Source organism: Patagioenas fasciata, chromosome 9 (assembly GCF_037038585.1).
Source record: "Patagioenas fasciata isolate bPatFas1 chromosome 9, bPatFas1.hap1, whole genome shotgun sequence".
Lineage (NCBI taxonomy): Eukaryota > Metazoa > Chordata > Aves > Columbiformes > Columbidae > Patagioenas > Patagioenas fasciata.
This window is the reverse complement of record NC_092528.1, coordinates 9,239,902-9,262,991: the sequence shown is the minus strand read 5'-3', so window position 1 is coordinate 9,262,991 and position 23,090 is coordinate 9,239,902. Positions and strand designations below refer to the sequence as shown.

The following is a 23,090-nucleotide window of genomic DNA, read 5'->3' as shown; positions in this document are numbered from 1 at the left end:
AAGCCTGATAAGATGAATTCCCTAAGGTCAAAAGTCATGAGGATAAACAAAGAGAACCTAACCCAAGATAGGGTTAAAATACTGTGATTTTTTTGAAGGGTGTCCTTCATTTTCTGATTGTATTCCAGCAGGAGTACTTGGTGGAAAGATGGGACTGGCTGTAGAAAAGGAAGCATTCATTACCAAGAGTTGGCACAAAGGCAGGAGGAACACATTTACATCAGCAGGGAAAGTAAAAAGCCAAAGCACTGCACAGACTACACAGAATGAAGAAAAAAAAAAAAAAGTTACAAGGATGTAGGAGAAAGCAGGAGGGAGATTTTTTGTTTTCCTTCCTCTTGATCATTCTATCTTATACAAGAACCCTCTAGATCTGTCTCTGAATGCCGCTTTCACCTCCTTCTTCTACGTCAAGCTTCCCCTAACACTGGGAGTTCAGCTGTACAAGCTGGAGACAAAAGAGGAAACCAAACACACAATAAAAACATGAGGACTGGCCAAACGAGGATTCCTAGAAGTGAATATCACAACGGCAAGGTTGGTCAGGACCCAAGCTACCAAGGTGAGTGGCTAGACTTGCGTTCCTCTCAGGGGGAGAGAGAGGGAGTGTGATTTTCTAACACCATAGCATGAAACGTTCCTAATCGAGTCAGACGATTTACCCTGTTCCTTTCAACAGGCTGTGTGGCTTATTATCTCCATCAGCTTGGGTCAGTTTCTCATCTAAGTGAGGTTCAAGTAGATCCAACTCAGTCTTAGGAGAAAGGGAAGTGTTCAGCCCTGTGCTTGGTGTGCTCCCATCATGCTGCAGGGTCAGCCCCAGTGCTCCCAGCAGCATCCTCACCATCAGGTGCTCAGCCCACAGGCCCACCGCCATCCCTGTTTATCTGGGGACTGCAAGTTCGGTGTAGGTGTGACTCAGGCTATCTCCAGCAGTGGGGATGGTGGGGATGATACAGAGCTCCCCAGACTCCCTCCTTCAGCTTCCACTATTGGCCAGAGTTGGTGGCATGGCATTGGCTGCATGGACGCATCAGGGACATCACTGTGCCTGGCAGCGTGGCCTGAAGACCATCAGCTGCAAGATCTTTGATGCTGCTCCATGTCCTGGAGAGAGTTCTGCTGATTTAGCCTTAAAGAACAGCCATCCAGAGTCTGTCAGCTAACACGTCATGAGGGACAAAACCAGCCTCTTACAGGGATTTCTGAATATGTGAGCGTATTATTAAAAACCAAGACCAAAACAAAAAAACAAAACCAAAACTCAAACCAGCTCAGTGCTTAACAATCACATACCTGGAAAAAGAAATTTAAAATAAAACCCTCTTCCCCTTGGCAGCCCATCCTGGCAGGAGTGACTCGATAGCCGCGTGGTGCACCTATCACTCCAAACAGCAGATCCGGATAACAGCGAACATTTGAGGGTGGGAAGCAGGCCTTCCCCAGCACTTGTAATCGGCTCACATCCAGAGGCATCTTAAGTCCTTCCTAAACACGTTGATACTGCCTGAAATTCACCGAAAAAACACCCAGCCTTTGTTTGTGTTAACAGGATGAGAAAGTGCAAGGCTTCCTGTTATGTGTGTGACAGCTCGAGATAAGCGGAGACCGCTGGACAGGAAATACGCCCAACTTCTGCAGTGTGACTCGTCTGAAGCTTCGGAGCTCTTTTTAGATCGAAGCACCAACAGAATGAGACGGTGCTGGCCAGAAAATGGGGGACACGCTGGAGAAGAGCTCTGAGGAGCCCGAGATCTCTTTGGACAATGAGTGTTCAACAAAAATGGGGGACCTGGTGGAAGTCTCGAGTGGTGAAAAGGTCAAGTTTGATGACACAGGACTTTCTCTGGTGCTTCAGAATGGCCTGGAGAACCTTCGGCTTGAAAATTCCCTTACAGACGTCATCCTGTGCGTGGACAGCAGGGAATTCTCCTGTCACCGAGTGGTCCTTGCTGCAGCAAGCAACTATTTCAGGTAAGACATGTAAGAAACAAAACCAAGAAATGTACTTTGCTTCTTAGGCTTGACCTCTAGATCTCCAAGGAGTGCAAACTGTGTGCTAAACTCTGCAAATTTGCAGTGAGTCTGTAATTTCTGATGCCTTTTGGCTCTTTTTTTAAAGTTGGAGACTTATAACTAAGGCAGGTGCCAAGCTGTGGATCTGCCGAGCTCTGATACCAGCACTCAGCAAGCCCGCGGGAGGCACGCAGAGAAACGGAGAACGGCCGGCAGACGAGTGGATGAGAAAAGGGTGTTTCAAACAAGTACCTGTAGCCCCTTGTATTGTCCCTTTGGGATCCAGGCAAAAAGCAATATTTATGCAGATCGTGCTGCATTTTTATTGAGAAAGGAGTAGGTTTGAGGAATCTGATTTTTCACGTTACCATTCTGTGGTAAAATTTTTACTATTTCATCCCCTCCTTCTGGTCCTCTTGATTTTTTCATTTTTCCGGTACTAGAATAGATAGTCTATCTGAGACTACTGGCCAGTAAGAACAAATTTTAGACACACAGAGGAACTCAGTTTCAGTTTCAACACAGATTTTCCACTATCGTTTAGACAATCACATTTGCATGGCTGGGATTTTTTTTCTTTCTTTTTTTACTGCTAAAGTGGTCAGATGACTGAAAAGCTACAGAGGAAACATGAGAAAAAAGAACCTGTGACCACTTGTGACATGAGCAGAAAGCTAATTTTAATGGAGTTTAGTAAGCTTTGCTGGTAGTGTCTGGAAGAACAGTTCTGTTTTTATCATCTCATAATAGAGATTGTATCTGTGAATATACAGAGATGGGTATTATTTCTACATATAGACTACATAGATCACATGTGAAAATATACAACTAAAAGCAGAGATGCCCAAGTATTTCTTACCAGCATCGTGTGCAGGAAGGACAGCAGATGCACAAATTAAAATAAGAATCGCCATAATGTTACTTCGAAAAAAAAACCATTCCTCTTCCGCTAGGAGGAAAGGTGCTGCAATCAGAAGGGGCTTCAATAGTTAAAAACAGACAGGGCAGTTTGCTGATAACTACTGCTGGCTGGTTTTCCCCTGAGCCCCGAGCAGCAGGTTGCCCATGGAAGGAAGGGGGACACCTGCCTGGAGGTCACCTCATCCCAAGGCAATTGCAGATGTGTAGGGTCTGTCCCCAAGGTGCTCCTGCCTGCCCTGGCTTCCCACGGAGCTGAGATTTATGATATCCCACTCTCTGCCTGCCTGTCAGTGCCTCTTGTCACAACTCTTTGGGTTAGTTTTCATTCAAGTTTGGCAGAGAGTGGAAATCTCAAAACTGAAGCTCCCACTGCCCCAGCAGGGGGATTGGAATGGATGATCTTTTGAGGTCCCTTCCAATCCCTAACATTCTGTGATTCTGTGAAGTGTGATGGAAATCGGTAGCCAGGCAGAGGGGAGATGCCAGGAGCAGGGCCCACGGTGCTCAGCTGGGTGACCAGCACTGTGTCCTGGTCAGTGTCACACGGGTCCCCAGAGCCAGCCAAAGCACATGCTGCCCTTGCTTGGCCAGACACAGGCAGCCAGCACAGAGCTGAACCTCTGGAGAGGGACGGGAAATGTGTGAGAGGAATAGCGAGAGAGGACGGAGGGCTCGGGGAGGGGAAGCTGAGGTTAGTGTGAGGAGGGAAAGGAGGACACAAGTGTGCAGGGAACTGAGCTTCACTAGTTCTCCTGCTCACACGGTGGCTTATTTCATCTTGCCATAATTCACCAGCAGCTACATGGGCCCAACGAAAGAAGAAATTAATAAATCACACTATTCCTGCGAGTACTTTCCATGCTACTAGAGGGCCTCAAGCACCCATGCACAGGAGCAGAGCAAAGACACCCTGTGAGTCACAGGCTTTAGACCATGGCAACAGCGTGTTACACAACCCCCTTCCTGAACGTTGGGTGCCACAACGCAAGCAATCTGCAGCAGTCGACTTAAACACCACTAAATAAAGTTAACGACTTCTAGTCCTTCCTTCAGCACTGCCTGAGAGAAGACTAGTGCTTCTGACACCTCTCGCATCTATTGACGTAAAGCAATTAACTCTCCACTTCACCTGGGTGAAGGTAACAAAGCAGAGAAGAGAAATACAAGCTGACCAAGGCGGACCAGTAGTTCTTCACTCCTGCACTGCCCAAGGTAGTGGGAGAATGGGGCTGGGAGAGGTTGAAGCAATATTTTCCAGAGCATCCTCAAATTCCAGCATGGTTGTTTGAAGTCAGGTTTGTAATTCCAAGCACAAGCACTCCAGTGTGGGTGGGTGGTTAAAAAGTGCTTCACAAACTGCTACGCCTCATGTATTTCATGGAGATTTCTCCCCGTTTTTTCTAAATTTACCCATTTTTAGGTATATAAACTTGGTCTTGGGCCACTCACTTCAGATGTGCATTTCTTAGAGTTGGTTCAAAGATCTAGTTTAGAATTACACAGGGACATGAACCAGGGAAGCAGACAATTAAATTAGCAGACACATCTGAATTTAGAGCCCCAGAGAAAATAACCACACATCTCTCTGGGTAAGTACAGGCAAACCCGGAGGTTCAGAGGTGGCATTTTAATTTCCAGGAGAGAAGCTCAGCCTGATCAGTCCTGAGTGGTGTCAGGGTCTCCCCTCTGGTCGGCACACAGGGTGGGAACGAGGTCCACTCCACCCGAGCAGAAGGGTGGCCAGTACAGGACTCAGCTCTCCTGGTCACTGTGGCCCTATTCACCCCACCACTGTCTAGAGAGGAGTACAGGTGGCAGCGTGCGGTGCTTTAGATGTGTGATTTCTGCAGGTTGCAGCCACGTTGCGTGAATCCTTACCCTGTGAGATCGGGAGTGGATGGCAGCTCTAATGCAATTTTGCAGATTAGAAGAGAGATAGGGGGAAGTACTTTGACAAGATCCCTGTGTAAGGCTGGTTTCGGAAGAGCCTTGCAATGGTGTAACGCTGGGTATCTCCACCTGACCTCCATCCAACACTCCGGCTTTGCGGGACAGAACTGAGAGCTCTCGCCTCCCCAACAGGGATGGTTAAATATAAGATCAGAGTCACCAGTTTAAGAGACAAACGGAACAAGAGCAGACAACACCTGCGTCCTACAATGGCCTATTTCTCGTTCAGATGAAGCATTCAGCGCCTATCAATCCCATGCCGTTGAAACAGCTGTTTTGTACAAGCCTCCCTCTCTGTGTTGAAACCCCATTCCTGGGGAGAAGTGGGTACCGAGGGCTCTTGTTTTCAAATGGCCACCTGCCTATGCGCCCCAGATGTACAACTTCTGACAGCACCAAAAGGGAGAGAAGCAAAGGAGGGTCCCAGTCTCGTGCTCACTGAAGTTAAGGAGCATTTTGTCTTAATGCCTTTCAAATACTCTGATTTCAGTGGCAGCAGAAACTGCACCATGGAGCAGAGCAGTGAATCGAAAACCTTTAACGAGCTGAATGAAGGGAAAATGAGAATATTGGCTGAACATCTTTTTCTGACAAGTAACTTTTCTGCCCAAGTTTCCTGCTCAAAAGTTAGGTCTCTTTACCAAAAAGCAGTTTTGTACACTGAGATAACTAATACCAGCTCTCTTGCTATAAAATCACTGCTGAGGCAAGGAACAGGTAGCACTTAAAGCAAGGAACAGCTGTTATCTTCCACCCATTTGCCATTCATCATGCCTAATGGCTTTGCTATAAAAACTGTTAACATCTTCATTCCAGTAAGATGTGTCAATCAGACAGCTTTATCCTGGCACCACTTTTACAAGAAAAGCATGGCCTAAGACTTTGGATCTCAAGCTGTTTCCTAGGTTGCACTGTCCTGTTAACATCACACATGACTAATATAGAAGGGCTGGGTATGCAGGGTAAACAGCACTTCTAATTACACTTTAGATCTTCACATGTTTTTCACCAACACAGTTACAAGCGGGCTCACGTACTCCTAATCTGTTGATCCAGATTCCAAACGATGTGAAATCTCCCTCTCTGAATGCAGTGAACAAGATGCAACCAATCAAACTTCTAAATAAAGCAAAAGCATTGGAAGAAACACTTTAAATTATGAGTTGAAAATGCAGATGAAGACCCGTGTGTTTGCCATGCAGTTATCACAACGCAAAGTGGATTTAAATAGCTCTTAGATAAATTTCTGATTTATATCATGAAATATCTGACTAGTGCCAAAGTGTGGTGGTCACCTTTCAAATGCAGTATTATCCACCAAAGGAGAGATGGCATCAACATGCATGCATCACTGTGCTTTCTGGTTAACAGTAGTTCCAATTCATGATTATTCAATACTTTTCTAGCCGAGACATACCAGCTCTACAATCGCACCAAAATTTAGCAGAGGAAAAGTTGTTCTCATAATTAGAAGCGAATTCTTAAGCCATTCCCTCCTGGCCCATCCCTGGTATTAATGGAGTCAAAGATATGTTGGGAAGCTCAGAGGCGAGGCTATCAGCCATGTGCATCTGGGCTGGCCCTCAGGGTTCAGCCTAAGCAGCGTTCAGCAGCCCCAAAGCAGCAGGGTATTGCCCTTGCCAAGGGTTATAAAGTACATGTGCTAAGTGTTAATAAAGTACAGAGAATGCCAGCGGCTGGAGGTTTGGGCTTAATGAGCTGTTCCAGAAACAGCAAGAGTCTGTAAGAAGCCATCAGGTGAGACATCCCAGCTGCTCTGCAGCATCAGTCCAGACACAGAGCGCTTCCCAGAGAAGGTCCCCGCTGCCTTGTGCTGCCATGGAGCTCCAGGTCTACGGCGGAGTCCAGCTCTGGGGTATCTGTCATGTGTGTATGCCTTATCAAACTCAGGAGTAAACAGGTAGGAAAGCAACAAAAGGATTTTCCTTGTTACTTTGCTGCAGGACTAATTGTAGTAAATATGAAGCAATCGCAGTATTCTATGTTGAAATCTATATACCAAATGTTTTCAGAATGCCTCATCCTGGCTGGGATGCAGTAAAAGCTAAACATCTTTCTTTTCAGGGCCATGTTCTGCAATGATTTAAGAGAGAAATACGAAGAGAAGATCATACTTAAAGGAGTTGATGCAGAAACCATGAATATACTCCTGGACTACACTTACACCAGCAAGATGCTCATCACAAAGCAAAACGTACAGAAAGTCCTGGAAGCCGCCAGCCTCTTTCAGGTACAGATAAACACACTGATCCAGTCTTGTTGTTCTGGCAACACCATGTCTTACCTTGGTTAACACACTACAAACTTACCTGATTTCATGGGTTCTGGAAGCATTTTGCTTCATAATTCTTTACATTGTGATAAAAAATGGCAGTTGCAGCCATGTAGTGGGAATGCTGCTGTGCTGGCAGCCATGCAAACAGGCAAAGAGCTGGGCTCTGCCTCCGGAGCTGCTCCCGCGTGCCGCCTGCCAGGCAGCAGGGTTGTGTAGGGGGGACAGTGCTCCCCCAGGTGCGGGTCAGTCCTCCAGCCCAAAAGAGTTAGTGGGTAACTTCATCTCTCCCTCTCCATTGCCTGGAGATGGAGGCTCACCAGCCAAAGTTAGCATCCTCCTTTGGAGGATTGTTGACGTAAAGGGTTTTAGTCACAACCTAGGACTTGTGGGAAGTCAGACTTGAGCAGCGTTACTCAGCCTGTGGTCCGTGAGGTATTCACGTGTCCGGTAAATCACCTGTGAGGTCTACCAAATTGCAGTCCCTGGTACCGAGCTGTAAATTGCTAACAAATTGCAACCAGCATAACCTGCCAAGCGCCAATGTGTGTATGTGTGTCCAGTCTTTGCGTTAAGAAAGGCGAGAAACACCTGACTCCATAATCATCATGGCTCATTATGAACTTCAGATTCTTGAATCTTACAAACATGGGAGATGTTGCTCTGAAATGAACCTGTGACTCTTGGGGTAATTGGAGCTGGAACTTGTTGCGGGGAGAGAAAGGAAGGTTATCACAAAGTACTCCCCCAGATAACTCAGAAAAGGTGATGTAGCTTTGATGGCACCTGGGGTCGCAGTACAAGAACTTACATTTTCAGGAGATCAGTACTGCAAATTGGTAGCACTCAGAGTTTACATTTGGTTCCTTTTCAGGACATGTTTCTGTGATCTTTTTGTTTTCTTCTGAACCATGTTTTCTTCTGAACCATTTTTCCTTAGGATCATTCCTCAGTTTTTACCTCTGACACTATCAAAAGCATTAACTTACGAGTTCTCCTTTCTGTTCCCTATTTGTCATTAAAATTAAGATTAAATTTAATTCCTAAGGCTGGTGCTTTAAGAAAACTCTCAAGCAGTGTTAGAGTAATGATAAAATCATGAGGGTGCTGTGAGTAAGAACAGTAAACTTCAAAAACCTAGAAAATCAGGAATGTTCTACTGAAAGCAGCAATACCCACTCTTACTACAACGATCTTGGATACTGTCAAGATTTATAAAGTCTTAAAGCCTCACAGTATACACGGTTGAGGTTTCTGACTGAATACGTGTTTTGTGTAAAAAAGATTTAGTAACGATGACCATTCTGCCAACTTGTCTCTGCTATTTATGCTGAAGAACAAACACAAACACTTGAAAGAGACAAATGTTTCATTTCAATATATCAACATCTGAAAAAGGTCAATGCTGCAATATATTGTAACATTTTTGTTTGGGAAATTCCTTCCTTTCCAATTAATGACATGAGACACCGAAATTCGAAATAGAACTTTTTTATCTGACTAGCAACAATTTTTGGCAGTGCCTCTTTTCAATTTCTCAGATTTGACAAAGAACCAAAGAAGAAATAACTTGCACAGTTCCAGATATTCCAATATAGATACTCCATTTTCTCTAGAAACTATTTTTGAAAAAGTTTTACATAATTATGCATTCCCTTAGTCCCTTCCAATAAGTTTTGACCAAATGCAGCTGAAAATGACAGCGGGGAGAGGTGAAAGGCTATTCAGAGAGAGCAGGAGTCCCTGCGTTGTGCACATTTCTCCTGGGGGAAGCAGGTGGAGGGTTTGGACAGGGAGCTGCTGAACAGCCAAGCCTCACACTGGAGTGACCCAGACAAATTTTTTCCACCCAGAGCACAGTTGCAACACGAGTTGAATAGTCACCTTCTCTGTCTGGGGTGGCAGCTGTCCAGCCACCACACTCACAAAGCTGGTGCCCATCCTGGATCCAGCCCAGCACCCCCTGCCACCAGCTCTGCCTGCGGAGCAGCCAAGAAAGCAGCTCATCCTTTTGCCTCTCGGTAGGGCCAGGATCTCAGCTGCTTCTCAACGCTGTGGCAGAGAGCTCTGCTTCACCTGCAGTAATTCAACAACAGCCTTCAGACCTGTCTATGCCCCTCCTGCCTCCCCAGGAACCTGTGTATTGCCCCATACCCTCAGCATGGCCTGGGTGAGGGGCCACATCAGCTGCTTTAGTGGGAGCAAAGAGATGGTGAGAGGGAAACAAGGTCCTGAGCAGATGTAAAAGAAACAGTATTGTGGCGAAGGGCTGTGACGACCACTGCCATGGAAATGCCAGCTGCAGTGGGAACAGTGAAGGATGCCCCTGAGCTGCATCACTCTGCTCTGGGCAGAGCAGGGCTGCTCTGCCCCAGGGCACGGCTGAAGCACCACCAGTCTGGTGGCCCTGCTGACTCCCAAAGCACCTCTCATCCACGTTAATCCACTTTTCATGAACAAGACACTATAAGAAAAATACCTTGCCAATTATCTGAAGACCATCCCGTAGCCACTTAGCAGAAAAAGGCCAGGGTGGCTGGCGCAGGACATAGCTCATTACACCACAGCCACCATGCAGTGCCAGCTGCACCGGCCAGGAGGACATGGTTTGCTAATGAAGGGCTTTGGGCAGCTCTGCGTCATAGATGTCCACAGGCTTGGAAAGCCACCAGCTCCCCAGAGAGCCACCCTGCAAGGGTTGCTGTACCCCCACCGCCTGGCTGGCTCCCTGCCGTGGGGCTCCTTGCTGTGGGGCTCCCTTGGGACACAGGCGCCACTGCCGAGCCGGGATGTGCTGCCCCTTCAGCCACAGCAGAGTGGGATCTGACACCAAGGTGTGCTGCATACAGAGAGGGATTATGAATAAGAGCCCTTTCAACCACTGTTCCCGTCCCTTTCTGAGGCTTATAGCAGGAGGCAGGGCTGCTGGCACTGCTTATGCTAGGCAGTTCAATAAAAGCTGGGACAAGAGAGGACTTAAATGGGGAGAATAAATTTTATTATTCAGAGAGAAGGCAAAGTGGAGGCAGAGTACGCATATGGGATGTCTCTAGCAAGCAAGAACCTGGATTCAAAGGAGTATTAGGAGCAGGACCAGTTATTGAAGGAACTGTTCCCAAGGAACAGAGCTTTTAAAATGCCTGGGGCAGCATTAGGAGGGCACTCACAGAAGGGAAAGAAGAAAACTTAGAGTTCCTCAAGAATAATGAGAGCAAGTGAAACAAAGGCTCAGGGGAGTCTCCCTCTTGGGTGCTCTCCTGAGTCACCTGTCTCATGGGACTGACTGAAGCCTGCCCAGCAAATCTGGGGGAGGGTTTGGGGGGAGTTTTGTCTCTAAATGAAGAGACTGGTGGGGAGACAGTGCAGCACGGAGATGTGGAGCAGCAGCCAGGGAAAGTCCTGCCTCGCTACGCTCCTGAACAGTCCGACCTCTCTGGTTAAGCCCTCGGTGGGAACCATTTCTCACACCCACACCTCGCAGTTCCGCATTCATCTGGCCCCGAACACAGCTCCCCAGCATGATCAATGGTGCCTGCGTGGCTGTTAGACCAGTGTGCACTGCTTGGGAGAAAACCTCTGGTGTCATCTCATGAGTATCGCTCTTAGCAAGCCATGTATAAATAATTAGAGCGCTCTACAGTGGCTGGGCTGTAGGCTGGTGAGAACGTTGCTTTGGTGTCTATTCCCAGACTTGCAGATGACTTGATGAGTGACCTTGACAAATCCCAGATTTGATTTTTTTGCATCTCATTACTTACAGCTTTTAAAGGGCTAATGCTTAACCTGCCTCAGGTCTGAGGACTGCTCAGTGTTGGCAAAGTCCTTTCAGTCCTTTCAGATCCATTTTCCTCAGGGAAATGCACTGGTGAGTTCAAAGTGTCAGCGTTGTGCTAGCCCAGAGAAGAGGCAATGTGAGCGTGGAGGCACCGAGGGGCTGCCGAGCTCTGCCACGGTGCCACGGCATGCCGCTGACATATTTATATCACAACGGCAGCAACATACTCTGAGACCTCGCGTACCCTCGTTCATCAGCCAGTTGCATTTCTCTAAACTCTTGACCACATCTGAATGTAAAACAGGAACAAGGTAGTCTGTATGCAGCGTCTGCGATCACTCAGCTCTGGTAAACAGCCTAAATATGTCAACACGACACCGCCGGGTCTGGAAGGTTCTACCCTAATTACTGAAACAAATCTACATATCGCATTGTTTAAAAATGTTTCGCTTCCTCTTAGCCCATAGGTTACTGTTGTGTAACTTTCCCCAGTGGGGCAGAATGAGTTTAAATGGTTTGCTTGCTGATGCTGGATGGAAAAAGGACCCAAAAAGGATGGACGGAAATGCACAGCATCAGTTCTGAACTATCTTTCTGTATGTCACTGTTCGTGTTGCTCAGGGGCAAAATCAACACGAAATACTGATGGCGTGCCCACACCTGAAATCACAGAGATGACAGAAAGCCCACGATGAAGTGCTATAACTTACCAGTTCTACCCCAAACTGGTTCCCAATTCCTGAATCACCAGTAACCCAGCTCACATAACAGTTCATCGGAAATGCTCCACAGACATCCAGGACCTGCACATTTGGGACCCTCAGGCGGGGCCACTGTGCAAAGGAAACTAATGAGAGTAGTTTGTGATGCCCTGTTGAACGCAAGCATGGGAAGTCATTTGATTAAGCAGACTCTGTGTGTAAAAAGCACATCTATGTTTTTTTGAACCAATGGTGATGACAAGGAAAACAAAGGTCACTAAAACCTCCGAAGGCAACAACAGATGCTTGCCAGACAAGCCTGGCTGTCAGGCAACTCAAAGATTTGCTGACGGTCAATCTCTTCCCACCACATCCCCAGTGCAGGACAGCACGCCCAGCATGCCCACACGCTCTGGGGGGCTGCACTTTGCCCAAACCTCCCACGCCCCAGCACTGGTTTTCCACCACCTTTGCAAGGCTTCAGACACACTTGGAATTGGGATGGTGGGAGCATAAATGTAGAGGGTGGAGCCATCTGCACTCCAAAACCAAACCCCCTTCTGGTTGATCTGAGCTGACATACCAGATGAAGCAGGGCAGGCACATCTGAAGCCTGGGGACCTTATCTGTGCTTTGTAACTCCACGTTAGCTAGTGCTTTGAAACCTCATGGAGGTGAGGGGAATGGCAGAAACCCCTTTTACTTTTGTAAAACAAATACAATTCAAAAAGCTCCGTAGCTCTCTGCGATACAGTAATACAAGTAACTGCTCTGTGCTTACACATGCTTTTTTGTCCACAGTTCCTTCGCATGGTTGATGCTTGTGCCAGTTTTCTCACCGAAGCTCTCCAGCCGGAGAACTGTGTTGGCATCCTGAGGCTGGCTGACGCCCACTCCCTGCAGAGCCTGAAACAACAAGTGCAGAACTACATTATCCAGAACTTCACCCAGGTCCTCAACTATGAGGAGTTCCTGGAGCTGCCGGCCGACATTCTCTGCAGCACGCTGAAAAGCGATGACCTCTACGTCACGGAAGAGGCACAGGTGTTCGAAACTGTAATGAACTGGGTTCGTTATAAGGAGTCGGAAAGGTTTCCTCTCTTGCCATATGTGCTGGAGAATGTTCGTCTGCCCCTCTTGGACCCTTGGTATTTTGTAGAGACTGTTGAAGCCGATCAACTCATTAGACAGTGTCCAGATGTTTTTCCTTTGCTCCAGGAAGCGAGGATGTACCATCTGTCAGGCAACGAGGTGAGTAAAAAAAGAAGGTACTTACCACTCTCTCCAAATGTCTCATGCTTCTGCTCAAAAATCCCATCAGAAGGAGCAGCACCATGAGACAGAAAAAGTTATTCGCAGTGAAGTTTCACTAACTGGTGCTACTGAAAAGTCGAGGTGTGCCTTACCACTTATCCTGCTTATTTAGAGAGCTTGGAAATTTTTGGTAGCTTGTTTTAAAACAAAGTGTAAAACTTCCTGTATGTGAACATCTGAGCTCGAGCCTTCATACACACACTTGCGTAGCTAAACAAAGAACCCAGGTGACTTCCCTAGCAAAAAGGCAAATGGTGTTACTCCTGAGACCTCACGCTCTTAGCTAATATTTCAAGCCTGAGGAAGGAAGAATTATTTTCCCACTAAACTGTTGCAGTCTGTAATGACTCTTTCAAATCTAAATATGTAACACCTCCATTCATTACTTATGGGGGGAAATCTTTCAGAAAGAGAGAACCCCCCTGAAGAAGATGGTCTCTTCCCAGAGGAGATGTCTGTCTATCTTCCTCATTTGCAGAGGTCCCTGCACCCAGAGAGACAGGTTCATCCTGATGCCCAGTCGAGTCCTGTCCTGCCTGCTCGAGGTAGGCCACGGTGGATCTCCCGTTCTTCAGTTGCCCATCCTCTTTGGAAAGTTAGGTATCAGCCACATCTCCTGGCCCAACATGTGGGCTAGAGGGGAGAGCAACAAGAGGTCAGATTTCACAACAGGACCAAAGTTACGTGAGCATGTGAGGAAACCTGTGTGCCTTCTCAGTCAGAGAGCCCGAGGAAGGCAGGAGGCCCCAGGAGCATGTTGTGGATCCATCGCCAACGGTGGATGTGTCACTTGCAGAGGGCGAGAGACCAAGGGCTCTTTGTGCCGGTGGCTGCGTAAGATGGTACACAACAACCCGGGGCAGTGCTGGCCAGTCTGGTGGGAAGTCCTTGAGGAAGCCTTGCCTCACTCAGCTGTGCCACCAGGTCCATGCGGGACAGATAAAAGGAGTGTTGCTCAGGGCTGAACACTCATTAGCTCATTTTCAAAGGGGCCACCGACAGAGGCAGCCCTGACAGCCACCCTCCCCAGGGCTAATGTCTAGTGACCCTGACAGGTGCGTTAAAAACAGAATTCTGAAAGCTGGCAAGTTCTAGGACACATGTTTTTTAAAAATTGCCTAATAATTTGCTAAACGTAGGGAAAATACAAAGTTTATGTCTGTATAAATAATATTTTTTCAATACAGATAAATCATGCCAGTTCATAGAAACATATTAAAAGTAGCTTAGAAAGAGAAGTAAAACTGTAAGCTATCTGGCTACTGCCACAGAATTGAACCTGTAGGTCCACAGACCACTTCTCTGCAGCATGCAGAAGGTAACAACTGCAATCCCATTGGCACCAGATGTAAGGCTGCTGCAGAGCAGTGCAGACCTCTCCCAGCAGATTTTGAGCATCTGCAAATTGGCAAATGGCCTGTGATATGGAAGAAGCAGAGGAACAACTTTATCTGCTCCGCATACCTTTTACACTGCCTTTCTTCCAGTATGAAAAACTGGGGCAGTGAGGGGGACGAAGAAGGTTATTCCTTCTGTCCTTCAGCATAGTGCCAGTGTACCTTGGGACACTAATGCACTTATTTCCACTTGCTTGTAAGCATTTCCTCCAGGCAGAACAGAAGTTTCCAAGCACTCCCCACATTCTTTGCTCCTGGCAAACATCTACGCGGGAAGTGACTTTTCCGAGTGTCCCTGAGACAAAGACTTGGTCAATAAACTGAGCCAACAGGTGGTGAATTAGAGCTAACCATGTTTCAGATCCTGCTGCTGGCTTTAAGTAAATCTTCTGGTTTTATCTTAAAACTAAGGCTTATAAACAGAGAAACTAATTAAAAAAAACCCCAGAGTAGAGAATTGCTATTACTTTGATGCTTTAACATATCTTTTGAGGACAAATAATGACAGCAGTTATTTTCTGCTAGTGCTAACTGCAGCCTTGCTCTCTCCAAGCTCCCCAGGGCATACACAGCCCTCAGGGCCCTCCTACCTTGCCCCCACTCTGTCAGCCCAAATAAAACCTGTCCTCTTCAGCTGCCTCACATGCACCCAACCTTGTCACTAGTGCTTGCCTTTGTAGCTCTTAGTGCCAGCCCTGGAATTCCCAGGAGGATCTGAAAGGATCCTCATGGGTAGGCAAAGGCAACCGAGTCCAGTGTTGGAGCAATCCTGCTGAAAGAAGGACACAGCAACCTCTGCTGAATGCTTCTAGGATGCTTTCCAGGCTTTCATCTTAAAGAGCATTTGATAATTGGTTCAGCTGATGTAAGCCAGTAGTGATTTACAAAACAGGTAATCAGAAAAAGGTCACCAGACCTTTCTGTAACTGTAGGTGTAAGTGCCCTGTGTACTCATTTTGTCTTGCTTGCGTTTAGATTATTACAGAAAGAACCAAGCCCAGGATGCACGAGTTCCAGTCTGAGGTGTTTATGATCATAGGGGGCTGTACAAAAGATGAGAAGTTTGTAGCAGAAGTGACTTGCCTGGATCCTTTGAGGCGAAGCCGCTTGGAAGTAGCAAAATTACCCATCACAGAGCAGGAGACGGAGAATGAGAATAAAAAATGGGTGGAGTTTGCATGCATTACGCTAAAAAATGAAGTCTACATATCGGGTAAGGAACATGACATTGGGAGTGGAAGAGGGGAGCTGAGGGTTCTCATATTATTTCCAGCTTCTTCACAAGAATGCTTGAGGCCACTTGAGTAGAATTAAGCGCTACAGGTATTTCTAATGCTTTGGCTTTGAACAGGCTGCAGAAAGTGCTGGATGTGTGAGGATATTGCCTGGCCCTGGCAAGAGTTTTAACACAGGATTCCTTTTCAAACAATATTCATCCATATGCATGGCTACTTTTTGTGCATGCTCAGCTACTGTGCCCATGGAAGGGCCTCTGAGAACAGCTTACCAAACATAAAATGAAGAATAATTCCTCCAGCATCTTGTTATAATAAGTCCATTTGCAGCTCCACATGCGTAAGCAAAAGTCCACCAGAATCTGGCTCATTCTGCAAGGATCAGTCAAGAACCTGTAGGGAACTGTCACCACTGCCTGTCTGCTACCTGAAGACTGCACTTGCAGGAACACTTCAACAGCACATCAGGCAGGACTCAGAAGCGCCCACTTGCTAACGGTGATATTAACTGTCAAAGCCAGATGAAGCCCACGTTCCAGACTCACAGCGTGGGTCTGAACATACCGTTTGCAGGCCCTCATCTGGAGAGCTTCAGGAGGCACATTTAACTTCCCCCACAAATACAGCTCAGCTACATGTAGGGGTCTGATCCTGGAGCTACGGAGTTTTTACTTTGACAATCAAAAAGGTGAAAGTCAAGCTCGCTAATCAGTTTGACAGCTGGTTTTGATGGCCTGTCAAAAACAAGTCTAATGATCTTGCTCTGCTTTTCAAAGGAAAAGTGATAGCAAGCTTGTAATCACTGTCACGTTACAGACCACGATACAGAGCAGTGTCTCCATGGGTAGGACGCTTTTTCCTGCAAAAACACCCACCACATTCTGTGCTCATTTAAGACATGAGAGAAGAAAGGAGGAGGAAGAGCTAAAGCGTGAATGCTTTGCTTAAGTATGAATAGTGGTCCAGTGCAGTTATTCAACTATCTTCCATTGCATTCTCTCTTTTGGGAATCCACAGCTCTTTATTACCTCATTCCAATTTAAAGTTTATTAAATCTTTATCCTGGGGTAAAAACTGGATTATTCCTTCCCTGGTTACAAATAAAGGAGATTCTTTCTTTCAGCCCACCATGGGGAATTTCTTTGTATTCTGGCAGCAGGCCCTCTGTTAAAGGTTGGCTGCAGAGTGGAGCCAAAGTCAAACATTCCTCTAGAGAACATCCCTCACACCTTCACACCCTTGAGTTGAGAGGTCTCTTCTCCATTTGTCTTTAATCTCTTCCCCTTCCCTCTTTTTCAAGGTCACAGGCTTTTTGCTTCCTCTTATCCCTGACATCTTTTCCAGTGTCTCTTCTCCGCTTTTCTTTTATGTTCTATCTAGGCTGTCTCCTCCCCTGCTATGGTGAGTCTAAACTGGCTTTCCTCTTGCTGCTTTTCTCACAGGTCCTATTTCTTCCTTCTCTGTTCATTTTCATATCTTTGACTCCCTCCCTCCATTCCTTCTTAGCTTTTCTCCTATCTCCTTTTCACCATTCCCACCAAAATAAAGGGCTGAGTGGAACAAAATCATTAGTATTTTCTTTCCAGCTAAACCAAATTATTAGTGTCTCAATCCCAATTGAACATCTGCCTCCTCCTTGTGTGTCCTCCTACTTTTGTTTTCTTTCTTGTAGGTCCTGTGACTCCATTATTTTCTAACTTGACTTGCACCTTTCCTAACTTGATCTCTGCTCACACATGCACATTTCCCTCAGTATCTTGGTACAGTTTGGAGTCTTCCCTGCTCTTTTAGCATCTGAACAATAGGGAAGTCCTTTGCATGAGATAATGACTACTTTTAGATCATCATGGCCCCAAAAAGTTTAAATTCTTTGACTGGATGGACTGAAATACTGCATTTGTAGTGTAATGAAAAATGACATGAATTATCACTCACCATTCTGTTACTTTTGCTAACTTAGTTACAATTTCCCCTCAAATTAGAAAGAACTGTGGACTAGAGAAATTACAGAAATAAAATAAACCTCAAGTTCTCTCAAAAACCTCTCCCTGTCCCCTGATGTGCAGCAAATTCACCCACCTCATCCAGCTCTAGCTCCTACGTGAGTTCCAGCCTGTGGAGGAGAGAACGGGCTGGTGTAAAAGGGGAATTTCAAGGGAGGGTAAGGAACACCTGCAGCCTCACAGGCCCTTTGTAACCATGAATGCTGCATTCAGGCCCTTCAGCCACTTCAGCTCTTTGAGTGCAAATAAAATTCAACACATACATGTGAAAAATACCGAGACAAAAGCATTACAAACGACTCTTTCTAGCATGCTAATTATCTCCTATTCAATCTGCTATTTGGCCCAGAGATGAGCTCCACCAGTTTGCAGTGATCTGGCTGCAGTACAGAATACCAATGAAGGCAGACACTTTCTCAATGGAATATGAATTCTCTTTTCAGTATATTCACCAGTGAAGTAAATGTTTAATCAGGTTGAAGATGATGGAAAAAGCTCTCAGTCTGTAAATGTGGTTTCAGGCTTAACTAGATCCGTGGGTATTGCAGTTGCACCAAAAAATATATGCAACCAAAAGTGCTTGTTTAAAACACTGCTCTGTGCTTTAGCATGAGTAATGATTTGCTTGCAAGTCAGCCCTAGAATGAGTTTGCAGAGTCCAGTTCAGATCTCTGACCTATAAATATGAAGCAAGTCCAAGCCAGTAGAGAAAGAGACCAGAGGAAGAGGTACAAAAATGAGATCCCAGCCATATGATCCCAAGGCTCATTAGTAAAACATGTAAGATGCCATGCAGGACTGCTGTTGATAGTTCAGAGTCAGGTCTTTAGTTTTGCAATGTAAACCCCTGGGCTGGCTGACTGGATCCACCCTGCGCAAATGAGCCGTCCCCCAGCACAGGCCTGGCTTTTGAGGGGTTTGGCACCACTGACGGCAGCATCCTCCACTATTTTATTTAAATCATGTTTATTTGTCATTTCCCAGCATCTTGCAACACCCCAGTGGTGCACAAAAATCTCCTGCATGTCACCATGTTGTGTGTGGCTGGTCATTCACTCAATCTGAAAATGGAAGTGGTTGAGGTCTGGGAAAGTGAGGAACGGTGATTTAGATTTACCGAATATTTGGCTGTACAACTTGTGCAGAGTTTCCCTCACTACTAAGGAAATTAAATGCAGAAATTTTCTTCTTGTATAACAGGGCTGGGCCATTGGTGTAGGTAATTAAGAATAACGACCAGTGATTTATTTTATATTATGAGAAAGCATTTAAAAATGTAATCATATTGGAGATTTGGAGTAAATACAACCCAAGCTATCATATTTACACGTGTCATGTACACTGCAGGCGGCAAAGAAACAAAGCACGATGTCTGGAAATACAACGCCTCCATCAACAAATGGATACAAATTGAATATCTAAATATTGGTCGATGGAGGCATAAAATGGCTGTGCTGGGTGGCAAAGTCTATGTCATTGGAGGGTTCGATGGCATGCAGAGAATCAACAGCATGGAAGCCTACGATCCCTTTCATAACTGCTGGTCAGAGGTAAGATACTGCATCACATAACATTTTACTCATTTGAACATTTTAATCAGAAAATGTTAGGGCTTTGAATCATAAAAATGAACAAGACAGGATCTAGTACAATTCTTTGAAGCATTTCTGGTCTATAGAGACCCTAAGTCTTTTCTATAGAAATGCGTATCCTTCAGAAAGTAAAAATCACAGAATTGCCTGCTAATCATTGCCTGTGAGACATCTAATGCCTAATTTTCCTTTTCTTAGCTGGCTTTTAAAGCTAGTAGTTCATACAGCAGTAAGAGCGCAACACACATCAACCAGAGCACAGGCTGAAAACTACTGCTCTGATGCGTAACATGTAACGTGTATACCAACCTGTGCATTATGTATGGTATGGGTTATACATTTGAGTTGAAAGTACAGATTTCAAGGTAAACAGGATGGAAAAAAACCCCAGTTCTAACTGTAATTCAAGCAATGAGAGGAGAATATTCGACAGAAATTAATGAGATTAGGCATCATAATGGCAGACACAAACTCTAGTTTTTAGATTATACAACACCATGCAGAGGAATCTAACAATTACAGCTGCAAGTAGGAAGACCAGTATGAACAAGTTCCTTGTGTTTTTTCAATGTAAATAACTATGTAAAGGAGATTTGGGGCATTTCTGACATTTCCTAGCTTTTCAATTGTTGACAATATAATTTTAATAACAGCATTTGGACAGAGCATATTTTTATCAAGAGGCTTACACAGTCTTACGAAAAAGCTGAAACATACTTCTCCCTCACCCCTAGAAATGTCATCTTCTGAACCTTACTGATCATATTAAAAGGGACATCTGACTTAAAATTCAGCAGGCTCCCACCCCATAGGCATCAGCCTGACTACTTGACATCAAAACAGTTACTAATGAGTTCTTACGGTCACACAGGCTGCTCCCCTCATGGTCAACGTAAGCTCCTTTGCAGCAGCGAGCTACAAGAAGAAACTCTACGTGATCGGGGGAGGACCCAATGGGAAGCTGGCGACAGACAAGACCCAGTGCTATGACCCTGCCACCAACACATGGAGCCTGAGAGCTCCCATGCCGGTAGAAGCCAAGTGTATCAATGCTGCAAGTTTCCGTGATCACATTTATGTTGTGGGTAGGTGAAGCTTTAATGTTCTTTCTTGTCTAGATGTATCAGGGCTTGTTTCTGTGTGTTAGTTTTACCCACACACTCTATGGAGTATAAGCAAATGGTCAGATGGCTCTTCCCATTGAGCTTAGTGAGGGATGGGAATCCAGCACATTCACGACAGTCATCAACTCCAACTCCTTGTTAGTGTGGTAAGTATCTTGGAAAGCTGGAGCCCAGAGGCAACTTAAAGCCATCCAAAGGTGGGTTCATAGTGGCAAGGGCATGACCTCACGGCTATACCATGTCCCCTCTCCTCTCCAGGGACACTACAGAGATTTATGTGGGGATATGAGTACTAGGAGCAGGTCATGGGAGCAGAGCCACCGATACCCAAAGATCTAGACCTCATCGCTAGATCCTTGTTGGGGTTAATTCAGTCAGTTGCCACAAGTGGAAGCAAAGACAGAAGAACAAGAGTTTAATGGTGGTGAGCTGAACTGAGGAGGGAGCCTGCACAAGTCTCCAGATTGTGCTGGAAAAAAACAAAAGAAGGAAAGAGCACATTTGTTTCCAAAACGGCAGCTCTGAAGAGTCCCTGTCCTCAGCCGTGGCGCAGAAAGTTTCTCACTTGCAGTATAATCGATATGGTGCTGCGGGCTGGTGCAGAGCCAGGGTATCACCAAACAGTAAATGGTCTTCTGAAGGGAGATTTATAATGTGCATGTACACACACACACACACACATATATATGCATGCACCGTATGTGTATGTAAATACCTCGTGCTTCTCCTCAGCACAGGGACTGACATCACCCTCTTCATACAAGATGAGAGACAGAAAGAGAAGGCATGACTGACGGGCTAGCTGAGACAACCCCCCATAAAATTTGACACAATACTCCAGTTACGTTCATTCAGCATCTTTCACCAGTAAACCTACTGTCTGCCTGTCTGAGAAACAAATCTAGTTCAATTGGATAGAAATCAGCCCCACCTGAGCCTTAGAAGATAAAAGAGCATCCGAAGCAATCAAATTACCCAGACTGATGAACTACCAGCCACCAGATGAATCACTATAAATAACAATGTGTATGTTTTCAGTCTGCTCCAATTGGGAAATAAAACTTGTTTAAGTCACCCCACAGTGACTTGATCGTCTCTGAAATACTAGATTAGTATTGCCAAAACCAATATTGATTATAACTACAATGGATGAATGCTCACTTTGACAACAGGTAGGATCACTGGCATTGCTGCAACTCATCAATAAGACCATGGCTTCAAGGTTTCCCCAGCCCTATTCTATACAGTTGAAGACAGACCCAGGTAAAAGAAAGGTCTATTGCTGGGTTCACTGTGGTCACACTGCATGACCACAGCAGTTTGTTTTGGCTTTAGATTCCACATCCTCATGAACAATAAGTGGCCTTCTGCAGATCTGGCTTTCAAAACAATAAAGTATCCTGTGACCTTGTTTTTTCTTAACTTTGGCACACAAATCATTCTTACCAATGTCAGGAACAGAGCCTTGTTGAAGTGGGTGGTTTAGTCAAAATCTCTTACAGGAATGGCCAGTGCAAACCAATATTCCTTTTGTCTCCAGGTGGGGCCATGAAAGCACTCTACTCCTACAGCCCCCAGGAAGATACATGGTGCCTGGTGACCCAGTTCACCCATGAGAGAGCCAGCTGTGGGATTTCTCCTTGCAACAACAAGCTGTTTATCACCGGGGGCCGAGATGAAAAGAACGAAGTCATCGCGACAGTGCTGTGCTGGGACCCTGAAACTCAGAAGCTGACCGAAGAGTGTGTCCTGCCTCGGGGGGTGTCTCATCATGGGAGCGTTACCCTCAGGAAGTCTTACACACACATCCGTAGGATTGTGCCCGGGGCAGTTTCTGTCTGACCGTAGAACTGCAAAGAAACCAAACACCTCTGTGCTCCTGTGGCACAGGCTGCAGTGATGATGTTTTTTAGCTGCAGTCAGCAATGGATGGAAATATCACCACTGGGGTCCTCTGGGGAGTATCTGTATATATGCTCAGTCCTTGCATTTCCTCTGTACAGTATATCCTTAAATTATCTTAATTCCTTCCCTCCACAGAAAAACAAAGGGACCAGCTGTAGTTTACTCCAGCCAACACAATACCTCTAATCAGGAAAAGAAATGTGACATGCACGTGGGAATTTTACTTCCCCAAAAAATGCTTGAACTGGCCCAGCCTGGTCCTGAAGTTTGTTCAACTATTTATAGTGTTAAGCTGGATCTGCAGCACCTACTAGTGAAAAAGAGAAGTTGCTTTTTGGAATGAAAGATTTGTAACTTTGGTGAAACTTAACATTGTTTTCTCCAAAGCTGTGCTTTTTTCCAGTGGTTGGCACATTAGATAAGGTTAAAACTGGTTTGTTAGTTAGTTTGTTAGTTTGTTTGTTTGCTCAGAGACAGTTTGTTGTTTTTTCAGTTCTGCGTGACCAAAGAAATCTATCTCAGTTTGCAAACCTTGCTGTAGTTCGCAAGACTGCACAGGCTGCAAATATAAACAAACGCTAATCTGGTTCCACTGAACATCGTTGTAGCTGTTTCCTAATAAAGCAGCCTGAAACCTGATTTCCCTTTTGTTCTATTCTGGGATGGTTTACTGTTCTGCCTGTAGGGTTTTTCCTCTCAGTGTTGCTGCAGACCAGCAGAGGTCGGTGCCTGAGCGCTGCCATGCCCAGCGCCAGCCCCGCTGGGTGGCAGTGCTCTCCCAGGATTTTTCTCACGGGTTTTGATTTCCTGGAATGAAAACGGACAAAACAGTCTGCTGGAGAGAAAAACACTTCCAGGTACTGT

General features: G+C 45.7%; 1 protein-coding gene across 1 annotated transcript; it reads left to right on the top strand.

Moving 5' to 3' along the window:
* Positions 1-462: 462 nt before the first annotated feature.
* KLHL6 (kelch like family member 6) lies at positions 463-22,865 on the top strand. The gene is made up of 8 exons (XM_065845009.2): positions 463-562; positions 1,553-1,974; positions 6,973-7,138; positions 12,458-12,907; positions 15,343-15,580; positions 18,953-19,155; positions 20,069-20,282; positions 21,862-22,865. Exons 2-8 carry the CDS (start codon positions 1,715-1,717, stop codon positions 22,161-22,163), a joined length of 1,833 nt encoding a protein of 610 aa, XP_065701081.1. The 5' UTR covers positions 463-562; positions 1,553-1,714; the 3' UTR covers positions 22,164-22,865.
* Positions 22,866-23,090: the final 225 nt, after the last annotated feature.